The sequence below is a fragment of the Bombina bombina genome, chromosome 3, assembly GCF_027579735.1.
Source record: "Bombina bombina isolate aBomBom1 chromosome 3, aBomBom1.pri, whole genome shotgun sequence".
NCBI classification, from domain to species: domain Eukaryota; kingdom Metazoa; phylum Chordata; class Amphibia; order Anura; family Bombinatoridae; genus Bombina; species Bombina bombina.
In genome coordinates, this window is record NC_069501.1 from 986,134,538 (window position 1) to 986,150,485 (window position 15,948).

The following is a 15,948-nucleotide window of genomic DNA, read 5'->3' on the forward strand; positions in this document are numbered from 1 at the left end:
TCCAGTCGGACAACATGACGACTGTAGCGTACATCAATCATCAGGGGGGAACAAAGAGTTCCTTAGCGATGAGAGAGGTATCCAAGATCATCAAATGGGCGGAGGATCACTCCTGCCATCTATCTGCAATTCACATCCCAGGAGTGGACAACTGGGAGGCGGATTATTTGAGTCGTCGGACTTTTCATCCGGGGGAGTGGGAACTCCACCCGGAGGTTTTTGCCCAGTTAACTCAACTATGGGGCATTCCAGATATGGATCTGATGGCTTCTCGCCAGAACGCAAAGGTTCTTCGATAAGGGTCCAGATCCAGGGATCCCAAGGCGACACTGGTGGATGCATTAGTGGCGCCTTGGTCGTTCAACCTAGCTTATGTATTTCCACCGTTCCCTCTCCTTCCCAGGCTTGTAGCCATGATCAAACAGGAGCAGGCCTCGTGATTCTAATAGCCCCTGCGTGGCCACGCAGGACTTGGTATGCAGACCTGGTGAATATGTCATCGGCTCCACCATGGAAGCTACCTTTGAGGCAGGATCTTCTAGTACAAGGAAATTGAACGCTTGATTCTATCTAAGCGTGGGTTTTCAGATACAGTCATAGATACTCTGGTTCAAGCCAGAAAACCTGTAACTAGGAAGATTTACCATAAGATATGGCAAAAATATATCCGTTGGTGTGAATCCAAGGGATTCCCTTGGAGTAAAATTAAAATACCTAGGATACTTTCCTTTCTCCAAGAAGGTCTGGATAAAGGTTTGTCAGCTAGTTCCTTAAAAGGACAGATATCTGCTCTGTCTGTTTTGTTACACAAACGCCAGATGTACAGGCGTTAGTTAGAATCAAGCCTGTTTACAGACCCATGACTCCTCCTTGGAGTCTAAATTTAGTTCTTTCAGTTCTTCAGGGGGTTCCGTTTGAACCCATGCATTCCATAGATATTAAGTTACTATCTTGGAAAGTTCTGTTTTTGGTTGCTATTTCTTCTGCTAGAAGAGTTTCTGAATTATCTGCTTTGCAGTGTACTTCTCCCTATCTGGTATTCCATACAGATAAGGTAGTTTTACGTACCAAGCCTGGTTTTCTTCCAAAGGTTGTTTCCAACAGGAATATTAACCAGGATATTGTTGTTCCTTCTCTGTGTCCGAATCCAGTTTCAAAGAAGGAACGTTTGTTACACAATCTAGATGTGGTCCGTGCTTTAAAGTTCTATTTAGAAGCAACAAAGGATTTCAGACAGACATCATCCTTGTTTGTTGTGTATTCTGGTAAGAGGAGAGGGCAGAAAGCTACTGCTACCTCTCTTTCTTTTTGGCTGAAAAGCATCATCCGATTGGCTTATGAGACTGCCGGACGGCAGCCTCCTGAACGAATTACAGCTCATTCTACTAGAGCTGTGGCTTCCACATGGGCCTTCAAGAACGAGGCTTCTGTTGATCAGATCTGTAAGGCAGCGACTTGGTCTTCTCTGCATACTTTTGCCAAATTTTACAAATTTGATACTTATGCTTCTTCGGAGGCTATTTTTTGGGAGAAAGGTTTTGCAAGCCGTGGTGCCTTCCGTTTAGGTAACCTGGTTTGCTCCCTCCCTTCATCCGTGTCCTAAAGCTTTGGTATTGGTTCCCACAAGTAAGGATGAAGCCGTGGACCGGACACACCAATGTTGGAGAAAACAGAATTTATGTTTACCTGATAAATTTCTTTCTCCAGCGGTGTGTCTGGTCCACGGCCCGCCCTGGTTTTTAATCAGGTTTGAAAAATGTCTTTCTTTATACACTACAGTCACCACGGCACCCTATGGTTTCTCCTTTTTCTCCTAACCGTCGGTCGAATGACTGGGGGGCGGAGCCAGAGGGGGAGCTATATGGACAGCTCTTGCTGGGTGCTCTCTTTGCCATTTCCTGTAGGGGAAGAGAATATCCCACAAGTAAGGATGAAGCCGTGGACCGGACACACCGTTGGAGAAAGAAATTTATCAGGTAAACATAAATTCTGTTTTCTTGATACTAGCCTGTTATGATTACCTGTCCCTGTTCTGATGTGAGCCACATTCTGTATTCATGAAATTCCTTTTTTTCCAGGACACCTCTTATGCTTGCTGTTATGAATGGGCATGTTGACTGTGCTCACCTGCTGCTGGAAAAAGGTGCCACAGTGGATGCTGGAGATAAGAAAGGGAGGACCACACTGCACAGAGCAGTGAGTATTTGTAGCATATAATGTGTTGGACATTCATTTGGTAGATTATTGTGCCTAATTATGTGGATTTAAATAATTTGACTTGTGTATATGATACATTAAAGGGGCACTAAAGTCAAAATTTAACTTTCAGGATTCAAGTAGAGAACACAATTTTAAACAACTTTCCAATTTACTTCCATTACCAAAATGTGTACAGTCTTTTTATATTTAAGACATCAGTTCCTACCTTAGCATGTGCATGACTTCACAGAATATACGTATATGCATTTGTGATTGGTTGATGCCTGTTACATGTTACAGAAGGAGTGGAATAGATACAAATTGGAAATTTGTCTGAAAAACTAAATTTACTACTCATTTGACGTTCAGACGAAGTGCTATTACTTTGTCTTTTTATCATGCATTGGTTGATTATGCAAATCTACTGAATTAAGTGGTCCTTTAAATCTGTTTTTTTTTATTTATTTTTTTAAAGTTTTTATTTTGAAATAGAAATGCAGTACAATCATATTCAATGTATGTTTCCTTACATCATAAAATTACAATACAGTATCGTAAGAGTGATGGTTTGCTTTTTAACAATTATTAATTTGCTGTTGTCACCCTACTACTATTTTATTTATTTATATCTTTTTTTTTTAAATTTCTTTATTGAAAATCTGTGCACATACAAACATGTTAAGCGACATATCTCGCTAATGTTAAAAGTATGGGATTGAATGAGTAAGTTAACAATAATGTCTAAAAATTAAGAGTATAGTATTTCTTACAGTGCAACTATATCACATATTAACAATGGATAATAACATTTTCAGTCATTGTACAAAAATTGTGCTATTGTCTACATTTTAATGGTACAAGAGTGAGGGATAGGTTCTATAGAATATTGATATGCTAACAGTTCAAGCATGATTCCCAAAAAATCAACATATTATAGTAAAAAGCAAGGTTATCCCTTGTAAAATAGTGGTATCTTTCAGCTAGATTATGAGTTTTGCGTTATGAGTGAAAAAGCAGCGTTATGGGTTATAACGCTGCTTTTTCACTACCGCTGCTATTAAGAGTCTTGTCAAAAAAGCTGTACCGCACACTTTTTTGGCCGTAACACAAATTAGCTTACGCAATTTTTCAATGGGACTTCTAGAGCGCCGATATTACAAGCTTTTTCTGGGAGGCCAAAAAGTGAGCGGTACAGCCTATCCCGCAAGATTCGTACCGCAATCTAAAGTCAGTAGTTATGAGTTTTACGCTACAAAGCTGTAGCATAAAACTCATAACTAAAGTGCTAAAAAGTACACTAACACCCATAAACTACCTATTAACCCCTAAACCGAGGCCCTGACGCATTGCACACTAAAATAAAATTATTAACCCCTAATCTGCCGCTCCAGACATCGCCGCCACTATAATAAACATATTAACCCTTAAACTGCCACACTCCCGCCTCGCAAACACTAGTTAAATATTAACCCCTAATCTGCTTTCCCTAACATCGCCGCAACCTACATTAGTTATTAACCCCTAATCTTCTGCCTCTAACGTCGCCACCACTATACTAAAGTTATTAACCCCTAAACCTAAGTCTAACCCTAACACCCCCTAACTTAAATATAATTAAAATAAATCTAAATAAAAATTACTATCATTACCTAAATAATTCCTATTTAAAACTAAATACTTACCTATAAAATAAACCCTAAGCTAGCTACAATATAACTAATGGTTACATTGTAGCTAGCTTAAGTTTTATTTTTATTTCTTTTGCAAGATGTACCGAGTCCACGGTTTCATGCTTACTTGTGGGATATTATCCATCCTAACAGGAAGTAGCAAAGAGAGCACCCACAGCAGAGCTGTCTATATAGCTCCCCCTTAACTCCACCCCCTAGTCATTTTCTTTGCCGGCTCTAAGCAGGAAGTGAAAGAGGTGATAAACTGTTCGTTTTTATTTTTCTTCAAGCAAGAGTTTGTTATTTTTAAATGGTACCGGTGTGTACTATTTACTCTCAGGCAGGAGATGGATGAAGATTTCTGCCTAGAGGATGATCTTAGCATTTGTAACTAAGGTCCACTGCTGTTCCCACAGAAGCTGAGGAGTACAGGAAAACTTCAGTGTGAGGAACGGTTTCTTGCTATACAGCAATGAGATATGTTTAGTCATTTTTTCTGGAGAGACTGTGATATTTCAGAAAGGCTGACAGTATCCCCATGAGGGTAAGGGTAAGCAGTAATCCTAGAGCTAAAAAGAAGGGCATTACTTAGCTTGCTTATGGGGCCAATTACATATATGGTTGACACTGAATGTAAAATGTTTGTGTGCAAACGTTTTTTGGATGGGAGTGCTTTAACGTTTTTTGTGGGCAATAATCGTGTTGGGCAACTTTATTAGGACACACATGGCTTATTCTTAGGGTCTTGGAACCCACATGGCTAGTTATAACCGCTCTGGTGCGGTTCTTTAAGGCTCAGGGAACATCGAGTGAGATGAGCGGGGCCTATTTTCGCGCCTCAGTTGCGCACTTAGTTTTGTACAACAAGCAGCAAGCTAACTCCTGAGGGCCCTGGTGTATGTTTGGGTCCAAATCGAAGCTTTTACCCCACACTATCGATCCCTGAGGGCAGGTAGGGCTGTGGCAAGGTGCTGAGGTTTTTTTTTTCCGGATTTGGGCCTATTTTCGATCCTGTTTGGACATTAAGGGGTTAATTGGTAAAAAAAACTACCTATTGTGTGCCTACATACAACATTTTGAAAAATTTGGTGCATGTTTAGGCGTTTTTGCAGAATGTGTATGCTTTTTTCTCTTAAAGGCACAGTACTGTTTTTTAAGATTATTTTTTTTCACTAAATAAAGTGTTTTCATGCTTGTCTGTAGTCATTACTAGCCTGTTCAACATGTCTGACATTGAGGAAAGTCAATGTTTAATATGTTTAGAAGCCATTGTGGAACCTCCACTTAGAATGTGTCCCTCATGCACTGAAAGGTCAATAAATTGTAAAGAACATATTTTAGCTACTAAAAGTATGTCACAGGATGATTCTCAGTCAGAAGAGAATCAGGTTATACCATCTAATTCTCCCCAAGTGTCACAACCGTTAACGCCCGCACAAGCGACGCCAAGTACTTCTAGTGCGTCTAATTCTTTCACCCTGCAGGATATGGCCGCAGTTATGAATACTTCTCTCACTGAGGTTTTATCTAAGCTGCCAGGGTTGCAAGGGAAGCGCAGTAGGTCTGGTGTGAGAACAAACACTGAGCCCTCTGACGCTTTATTAGCTATATCTGATGTACCCTCACAATGTTCTGATGTGAGAGATTTGCTGGCTGAGGGAGAGATTTCTGACTTAGGAAATATGTTCCCTCAGACGGATTCAGATATGACGGCTTTTAAATTTAAACTAGAACACCTCTGCTTATTAGCTCAGGGAGGTTTTAGCGACTGGATGATTGTGACCCTATTGTAGTTCCAGAGAAATTGTGTAAAATGGACAAATTCCTAGAGGTTCATGCCTACACTGTTTTTCCAGTCCCTAAGAGGATTTCGGAAATTGTTACTAAGGAGTGGGATAGACCAGGTATTCCGTTCGCTCCCCCTCCTACTTTTAAGAAAATGTTTCCCATATCAGACGCCGTGCGGGACTCGTGGCAGACGGTCCCTAAGGTGGAGGGAGCTATTTCTACCCTGGCTAAGCGTACAACTATACCTATTGAGGACAGTTGTGCTTTCAAAGACCCTATGGATAAAAAAATTAGAGGGTCTCCTGAAGAAAATATTTGTTCTTCAAGGTTTTCTTCTCCAACCTATAGCGTGCATTGTTCCTGTAACTACTGCAGCGTCCTTTTGGTTCGAGGCTCTGGAAGAGGCTCTTCAGGTTGAGACTCCATTAGAGGATATTCTAGATAGAATTAGGACTCACAAGCTAGCTAATTCTTTCATTACAGATGCCGGTTTTCAATTGGCTAAATTAGCGGCAAAGAATTCAGGTTTTGCCATTTTAGCGCGCAGAGCATTATGGCTCAAGTCCTGGTCTGCTGATGTGTCATCAAAAGCTAAGTTTTTAGCCATCCCTTTCAAGGGTAAGACCCTATTCGGGCCTGAACTGAAAGAGATCATTTCAGACATCACTGGAGGGAAAGGCCATGCCCTTCCTCAGGATAAGATGAATAAGATGAGGACCAAACAAAATAATTTTCGTTCCTTTCGAAACTTCAAGGTGGTCGCTCTTCCTCTGCCGCGAAGCAAGAGGGGAATTTTGCTCAATCCAAGTCAGTCTGGAGACCTAACCAGACTTGGAACAAGGGTAAACAGGCTAAGAAGCCCGCTGCTGCTACCAAGACAGCATGAAGGGGTAGCCCCCGATCCGGGACCGGATCTAGTAGGGGGCAGACTTCTCTCTTCGCTCAGGCTTGGGCAAGAGATGTTCAGGACTCCTGGGCTTTAGAAATAGTAACCCAGGGGTATCTTCTAGATTTCAAAGATTCTCTCCCAAGGGGGAGATTCCATCTTTCTCAATTGTCTGTAGAACCAGGCAATAAGAGAGGCGTTCTTACGTAGGCGTTCTGCGTAGAAGACCTATATTCCATGGGAGTGATCTGCACAGTTCCGAATACAGAACAGGGGCAAGGGTTCTACTCCAATCTGTTTGTGGTTCCCAAAAAAGAGGGAACTTTCAGACCAATTTTGGATCTCAAGATCCTAAACAAATTCCTCAGAGTCCCATCCTTCAAGATGGAGACCATTCGGACTTCGCCTTTCTGGACAAACATTACAAGTTTGTGGCTCTTCCCTTCGGGTTGGCCACGGCTCCCAGAATTTTTACAAAGGTGCTAGGGTCCCTTCTGGCGGTTCTAAGGCCGCGGGGCATAGCTGTGGCGCCTTATCTGGATGATATCTTAATCCAGGCGTCAACTTACCAATTAGCCAAGTCTCACACGGACATCGTGTTGGCTTTTCTAAGATCTCACGGGTGGAAGGTGAACGTGCAAAAGAGTTCACTTATCCCGTTCCATTTCTGGGAACTCTGATAGATTCGGTGGACATGAAATTTTTTTCCTACGGCGGTCAGGAAATCAAAGATTTTATCCATCTGCGGAGCTCTTCATTCCATTCCTCAGCCGTCAGTGGCTCAGTGTATGGAGGTAATCGGTTTAATAGTAGCGGCACTGGACATAGTTCCGTTTGCTCGCTTGCATCTCAGACCACTGCAACTTTGCATGCTCAAACAGTGGAATGGGGGTTATGCAGATTTATCTCCTCGGATAAATCTGGACCAAGAGACCAGACACTCTCTTCTTTAGTGGTTGTCACAGGATCATCTGTCCAAGGGAATGTGTTTCCGCAGGCCAGCATGGGTCATAGTGACGACTGACGCCAGCCTTTTGGGCTGGGGTGCAGTCTGGACTTCCCTGAAAGCACAGGGATTGTGTACTCAGGAGGAGGCTGCTCTCCTGATAAATATTCTAGAAATATTCAACGCGCTTCAGTCGTGGCCTCAGCTGGCGTCGGCCAGATTCATAAGATTCAATCATCAAGGGGGAACAAAGAGTTCTCTAGCGATGATAGAGGTTTCCAAAATAATTCAATGGGCAGAGACTCACTCTCGCCATCTATCAGCAATCTATATCCCAGGAGTGGAGAACTGGGAAGCGGATTTTCTAAGTCATCAGACTTTTCATCCGGGGGAGTGGGAACTCCATCCGGAGGTGTTGCACAATTGATTCAGCAATGGGGCACACCAGAATTGGATCTGATGGCGTCTCGTCAGAATGCCAAACTTCCTAGATACGGGTCCAGGTCAAGGGATCCTCAGGCAGTACTGATAGATGCTCTAGCAGTGCCCTGGTCGTTCAACCTGGCTTATGTGTTTCCACCATTTCTTCTCCTTCCTCGTTTGATTGCCAGAATCAAACAGGAGAGAGCTTCAGTGATTTTGATAGCACCTGTGTGGCCACGCAGGACTTGGTATGCAGACCTGGTGGGCATGTCATCTCTTCCACCATGGACTCTGCCACTGAGACAGGACCTTCTGATTCAAGGTCTGTTCCAGCATCCAAATCTAGTTTCTCTGCGACTGACTGCTTGGAGATTCAACGCTTGATCTTTTCCAAGCGGGGGTTCTCTGAGTCGGTCATAGGTACCTTGATTCAGGCTCGAAAGCCTGTCACTAGGAAAATTTATCATAAGATATGGCATAAATATCTTTATTGGTGCGAATCCAAAGGCTACTCATGGAGTAAGATCAGGATTCCTAGGATTTTGTCCTTTCTCCAAGAAGGATTGGAGAAGGGATTATCAGCTAGTTCCTTAAAAGGACAGATATCTGCTTTGTCTATTCTATTGCACAAACGTCTGGCAGATGTCCCAGACGTTCAGGCGTTCTGTCAGGCTTTAGTTAGAATCAAGCCTGTGTTTAAACCTGTGGCTCTGCCATGGAGTTTGAATTTAGTTCTTAAAGTTCTTCAAGGGGTTCCGTTTGAACCCATGCATTCCATAGATATTAAGCTTCTATCTTGGAAAGTTCTGTTTCTATTTGCTATCTCTTCAGCTCAAAGAGTTTCTGAACTGTATGCATTACAATGCGACTCGCCTTATCTTGTTTTCCATGCTGATAAGGTGGTTTTGCGTACCAAACATGGGTTCCTCCCTAAGGTTGTTTCTAACAGGAATATCAATCAGGAAATTGTTGTTCCTTCTCTGTGTCCTAATCCTTCTTGTAAGGAACTTGTGTTGCACAACTTGGACGTGGTTCGTGCTTTGAAGTTTTATTTGCAGGCAACCAAAGATTTTCGTCAAACATCTTCTTTGTTTGTGTTCTATTCTGGAAAGCATAGAGGTCAAAAGGCTACGGCTACCTCTTTCCTTTTGGCTGAAAAGCATCATCCGTTTGGTTTATGAGACTGCTGGACAGCAGCCTCCTGAAAGAATTACAGCTCACTCTACTAGAGCGGTGGCTTTCACATGGACTTTTAAAAATGATGCTTCTGTTGAACAAATTTGTAAGGCTGCGACTTGGTCTTTGCTTCATACCTTTTCCAAATTTTCCAAATTTGATACTTTTGCTTCTTCAGAGGATGAAACCGTGGACTTGGTACATCTTGCAAAAGAAAACAAAATTTATTCTTACCTGATAAATTTCTTTCTTTTGCGATGTACCGAGTCCCCGGCCCGCTTTGTCTTTTCAAGACAGATAGTATTTTTTATTGAAAACTTCAGTCACCTCTGCACCTTGTAGTTTCTCCTTTTTCTTCCTTGGCCTTCAGTTGAATGACTGGGGGGTGGAGTTAAGGGGGGAGCTATATAGACAGCTCTGCTGTGGGTGCTCTCTTTGCCACTTCCTGTTAGGAAGGATAATATCCCACAAGTAAGGATGAAACCGTGGACTCGGTACATCGCAAAAGAGAGAAATTTATCAGGTAAGCATAAATTTTGTTTTCAAAGGCAAGTTTGTATTTATTTTAACTAGGTAGAATAGTTACTAAATAGTTATTAGCTATTTACTAACTACCTAGCTAAAATAAATACAAATTTACCTGTAAAATAAAACCTAACTTGAGTTACACTAACACCTAACCTTACACTACAATTAAATAAATTGCCTAAATTAAATACAATTACCTAAATTACAAAAACAAACACTAAATTACACAGAATAAAAAAGAAATTACAGATATTTAAACTAATTACACCTAATCTAATAGCCCTATCAAAATTAAAAAAAGCCCCCCCCCCAAAAAAAAACACAAAACCCTAGTCTAAGCTAAACTACCAATAGCCCTTAAAAGGGCCTTTTGCTGGGCATTGCCCCAAAGAAATCGGCTTTTACCTGTAAAAGAAAATACAAACACCCCCCCAACAGTAACACCCACCACCCACACAACCAACCCCCCAATTAAAATCCTAACAAAAAAAACCTAAGCTCCCCGTTGCCCTGAAAAGGGCATTTGGATGGACATTGCCCTTAAAAGGGCATTTAGCTCTTTTTCAATTGCCCAATCCCTAATCTAAAAATAAAACCCACCCAATAAACCCTTTAAAAAACCTAACACTAACCCCCGAAGATCCACTTGCAGTTTTGAAGACCAGACATCCATCCTCAACGAAGCCGGGAAAAGTCTTCATCCAAGCCGGCAGAAGTGGTCCTCCCAGATTGGAACAGGTGAACAGCCAATATAATGCAAGCTCAATCTTATTGGCTGATTGCATCAGCCAATAGGATTTTTTCACCTTTAATTCCGTTTGACTGATAGAATTCTATCAGCCAATCGGAATTCAAGGGACGCCATCTTGGATTGAAGATGATGCTCCGCGCCAGATGTCTTGAAGATGCACCTGCTCCGCGCCGGATGGATGAAGATAGAAGATACTGTCTGGATGAAGACTTCTGCCCGTCTGGAGGACCACTTCTGCCTGCTTGGATGAAGACTTCTCCCGGCTTCGTTGAGGATGGATGTCCGGTCTTAAAAACTGTAAGGGGATCTTCGGGGGTTAGTGTTAGGCTTTTTAAGCGTTTATTGGGTGGGTTTTATTTTTAGATTAGGGTTTGGGCAATTGGAAAACAGCTAAATGCCCTTTTAAGGGCAATGTCCATTCAAATGCCCTTTTCAGGGCAATGGGGAGCTTAGGTTTTTTTAGTTAGGATTTTATTTGGGGGGTTGGTTGTGTGAGTGGTGGGTTTTACTGTTGGGGGTTGTTTATTTTATTTTTTTACAGGTAAAAGAGCCGATTTGTTTAGGGCAATGCCCCGCAAAAGGCCCTTTTAAGGGCTATTTGTAGTTTAGTTTATGCTAGGGTTTTTATTTTGGGGGGGGCTTTTTTATTTTGATAGGGCTATTAGATTCGGTGTAATTAGTTTAAATATCTGATAATTTCTTTTTTTATTTTGTGTAATTTAGTGTTTGTTTGTTTTTTGTAATTTAGGTAATTGTATTTAATTTAGGTAATTTATTTAATTGTAGTGTAAGGTTAGGTGTTGGTGTAACTCAGGTTAGGTTTTATTTTACAGGTAAATTTGTATTTATTTTAGCTAGGTAATTAGTAAATAGTTAATAACTATTTAGTAACTATTCTACCTAGTTAAAATAAATACAAACTTGCCTGTAAAATAAAAATTAACCCTAAGATAGCTGCAATGTAACTATTAGTTATGTTGTAGCTATCTTAGGGTTTATTTTATAGGTAAGTATTTAGTTTTAAATATGTATTATTTAGGTAATGATAGTAAGTTTTTTTTTTTATTTAGATTTATTTGAATTATATTTGAGTTAGGGGGTGTTAGGGTTAGGGTTAGACTTGGGTTTAGGGGTTAATAAATTTAGTATAGTGGCGGCGACATTGGGGGCAGCAGATTAGGGGTTAATAAATGTAGGTAGTGGCGACGATGTTAGGGGCGGCAGATTAGTGGTTAATAATAAACTAGTGTTTGCAATGCGGAAGTACGGCGGTTTAGGGGTTAATATGTTTATTTTGGGGCGGCAGATTAGGGGTTAATAAGTGTAGGTAGGTTGCGGCGACATTGGGGGTGGGAGATTAGGGGTTAATAAATATAATGTAGGTGTCTGCGATGTTGGGGGCAGCAGATTAGGGGTTAATAAGTATAATGTAGGTGTCGGTGATGTCAGGGACGGCAGATTAGGGGTTAATAAATATAATGTAGGTGTCAGGAGCGGCAGATTAGGGGTTAATAAGTGTAAGATTAGGGGTGTTTAGACTCGGGGTTCATGTTAGGGTGTTAGGTGTAAGCATAAATTTTGTTTCTCCATAGGAATCAATGGGGCTGCGTTGCAGAGCTTTACGCTGCTTTTTTGCAGGTGTTAAACTTTTTTTCAGCCGGCTCTCCCCATTGTTGTCTATGGGGAAATCGTGCACAAGCACGTAAAACCAGCTCACCGCAGCTTTTAGCAGCGCTTGTATTTGAGTGCGGTATGGAGCTCAATTTTGCTCTACGCTCACTTCTTGCCTGCTAACGCCGGGTTTTTATAAACCTGTAATACCAGCACTGTAGGTAAGTGAGCGGTGACAATAATGTGCAAATTAGCACCGCACCCCTCATACCGCAAAACTCGTAATCTAGCCATTTGTGAGGTGAGTTTGGAATTGTTCAAGCCACCTATTTAGAGGGGATATTGTCTTTTTTCCATAATCGGGGTATTATTTGTCTCGCACTGTTCAAAGCGATCCGCATTAGAGCTGCATGTACTTTTGAGTCTAATTTTGGGATTATATTGAATAGGAAAAGAGTTGTCTCTGGTTCAATATCACAACTAAGCAGTTTATTAATAAAAGTGCATATGTCTTGCCAGTATTGGGTTAATTTGGGGCATTCCCACCAAATATGATATGGGGTAATCTGTTGTTTTTTATTTGTTTGTTTTTCTTTTTGTAAACTCTTCAGTCAGTGACAGGCTGTGAGGACTGTGTTGGGGCTCTACTGGACCACGATGCCTTTGTGCTGTGTCGGGATTTCAAGGGACGCACACCTATTCACTTTGCTTCAGCTTGCGGGCATGCCTCACTGGTTCATGTGTTCCTGCAGGCTGCTCTCTCTACAGACCCACTGGATGCAGTGGTGGATTATAATGGATACACTCCCATGCACTGGGCTGCTTACAATGGTACAATAAAGTAACCATAGGGTATTATTATATTTCTATTAGTGTAAGAGAAAAGTTTCATGTATGTATTTCAATTTCAAAATTCTCAGGGCACGAAGATTGTTTGGAACTGTTACTTGAACACAACCCATTTGCTTACCTCGAAGGAAATCCCTTTACCCCTTTGCACTGTGCAGTGTGAGTATCAGACTTCATGGAATTGTATGCGATGATCTGCTGTTTGCTAGACTATAAATATCCATTAACATTTTTTTTTACTTTATTTGCTCATGTTCTATAACCTGTCTTATAGAATTAATGGCCAAGAAGGTACAGCTGAGATGCTGGTGGAAGTGTTAGGTGCCAAGATTGTGAATAGCAGAGATGCCAAAGGGAGGTTGGTATAATATATTGTAACATTTCCTTTTTCCATTGGTATAATAGACATACGACATGTTCCAAACCAGTTATCAGAAAATATAACATTATGATGAAAAGCTGGTTTAACTTTATTGATGAATAATGCACGAGGTCTTAATGTCAGTCTCCAGAATGATATTTAGTCATAAAAAAATGTTTGTGTATATGACACGTTTACATTGAGTGTATTATAGTGCAAAGATAACATAGTAATTTCACCCATGGTTTGTAACCTGAAATATTAACCACATTCATCTTGTTCCTTTTAGTCCTAACAATAAGTTGATTATTTATATATTTAATAATATGGGCATGTTTGCTTCAGGACTCCTCTTCATGCTGCAGCCTTTGCTGACAACGTGCATGGCTTACAAATGCTCCTGCGCCACCAGGCTGAAGTAGATACCACAGACCAAGCTGGTCGGACGCCTCTAATGATGTCAGCTGAGAATGGGAGGACTTCAGCAGTTGGTAAGTGTGTACTACTAAAGTGGAAAACTTTCCTGACTTAAAGGGACAGTCTACTCCAGAATTATTGTTTAAAACGATAGATAATTACTTTTATTACCCATTCTCCAGTTTTTGCATAACTAACACTGTTCTATTAATACACTTTTTACCTCTGTGATTACCTTGTATTTAAGCCTCTGCAGACTGCTCCCTTATTTCAGTTCTTCTGACAGACATGTATTTTAGGCAATCAGTGATGGCACACAAGTAACTCCACAGGAGGGAGCACAGTTGTGTATATGGCACACATGAACTAGCACTGTCTAGTTGATAAAAACAGTCAAAATGCACTGAGATAAGAGGCATCCTTCAAGGGCTTAGAAATTACCATATGAGCCTACCTAAGTTTAGCTTTTAACAAAGAATACCAAGAGAACAAGCAAATTTGATAATAAAAATAAATGGGAAAGTTGATTAAAATTGCATGCCCTATCTGAATTATGATTTTAATTTTGACTAGACTGTCCTTTTAATGTATATAACTTTCTGTGTTTAATTGCTGACGGGAATTATCTTCTGGTTCTAGAGTTCCAGCTGTATCATATGAAGGCGGATTTAACTGTGATGGACATCAACAAGAACACAGCTCTTCACCTAGCCTGCAGCAAGGTGCCTGGTCTTGTTTACTGACAGCTAGGGAATAATGTTGTTGTTCTACCTACTTCATAAGAGAATGTCACAAACGCTACATAAAATTATATATAGTGGCACTATGATAATAAATAAAATTAAATATACTCAACACTGTGAATAGAAAGTAGGATATGAATAGTATTGCAGATAAATGTATAAAACTATGTCCTCTTGAGTATATATCAGGGAAACCTTAAAAAGAAACTAAAAAGTCCCATAGCGGTATACTGTTTCCATTATTTATCAAATGTGTTCCAAGCAACCGCACTCAGACTTTGGAGAGCTACTATTAGCTCTAAGATAAGTGTTCAATAATGGAGAATGCCCAGTTTAACAGGGGGGTCCACTTTTATTCATTACCATAATAGATTTTTAAAAAAATCCCTCGGTGGCCATCAGAACTCTATACACAATGTTAAGCACACATACAAGCTGTAACAAGCATTTGGAAACAACGTCCTGCGCTTATTGTATCACCACTCCTCCTCGTTATGATGTGGAAGTCCAATCCAACGTACGTTTCACCAATATGTTTGTTTTTGTTTTTTTTATGATAATAAATGTTCTGTTGCTACCATAACATTACTGTCACCAAACAAAGCAGAAGGGAAAAAAAGAGGAACATAGGATTTAAATAAGCAAATTTATGTCTCCACAGCAATTTTACATAGTTTAACTCAAGTGTGTTTGTGTATCTAAATCTAATTTTCCACATCAGTCTTCATTCATAAAGGCTATTATGCCTTCTCATGTAAAAAAACTAAACTTTTTTTTTTTTTTACCTTTTTCTTTTTCCCCTTTTTACTTTTTTTTTCCACAAAAAAAAACCCTTATCTTGTCTTTTAGATAATGACACAAGTACAGTTTTGTTGTGTAATGGGCTGCATCTCATAACTTTTCTGTTGACATTTAAACACAAAGCTCTTGTAGTATGTGTGAAGAATACAATAGACATTTTTTTATTATTTTTTCTTGTCCGAATGTTACATTTTATTTTGTGCTCACTTTTTAAAGAGATATTAAGCTGTATGATATTGAAATATAAAATGTGTAGTTAAAAATTATTTGCAATATACTTGTATTATTTATTTTGTCCCCATTTCCTGTTTTTTTTAAAGGGACAGTCTACTCCAGAATTATTTTTTTTTATTAAAATATAGACTATCCCTTTTTTCTCCAACATAGGTGTGTCCGGTCCACGGCGTCATCCTTACTTGTGGGATATTCTCCTCCCCAACAGGAAATGGCAAAGAGCCCAGCAAAGCTGGTCACATGATCCCTCCTAGGCTCCGCCTACCCCAGTCATTCTCTTTGCCGTTGTACAGGCAACATCTCCACGGAGATGGCTTAGAGTTTTTTAGTGTTTAACCAAAATCATTCTATGGGCGGAGTCTCACTCCTGCCACCTGTCTGCTATCCACATCCCAGGAGTGGAAAATTGGGAAGCGGATTTTCTGAGTCGTCAGACATTGCATCCGGGGGAGTGGGAACTCCATCCGGAAATCTTTGCCCAAGTCACTCAGCTGTGGGGCATTCCAGACATGGATCTGATGGCCTCTCGTCAGAACTGCAAAGTTCCTTGCTACGGGTCCAGATC

At 40.5% G+C, this 15,948-nt stretch overlaps 1 protein-coding gene across 1 annotated transcript in view; it reads left to right on the forward strand.

Annotated features, from left to right (window-relative positions):
• The window catches only part of ANKRD52 (ankyrin repeat domain 52), a 374,590-nt gene that overhangs the window by 283,112 nt on the left and 75,530 nt on the right, over positions 1-15,948 (forward strand). The window contains exons 17-22 of the mRNA XM_053705506.1: positions 2,079-2,196; positions 12,590-12,809; positions 12,899-12,986; positions 13,102-13,185; positions 13,534-13,679; positions 14,245-14,327. Of these exons, the coding sequence (XP_053561481.1) occupies positions 2,079-2,196; positions 12,590-12,809; positions 12,899-12,986; positions 13,102-13,185; positions 13,534-13,679; positions 14,245-14,327 (739 nt within the window). The remainder of the gene's footprint in view (positions 1-2,078; positions 2,197-12,589; positions 12,810-12,898; positions 12,987-13,101; positions 13,186-13,533; positions 13,680-14,244; positions 14,328-15,948) is intronic.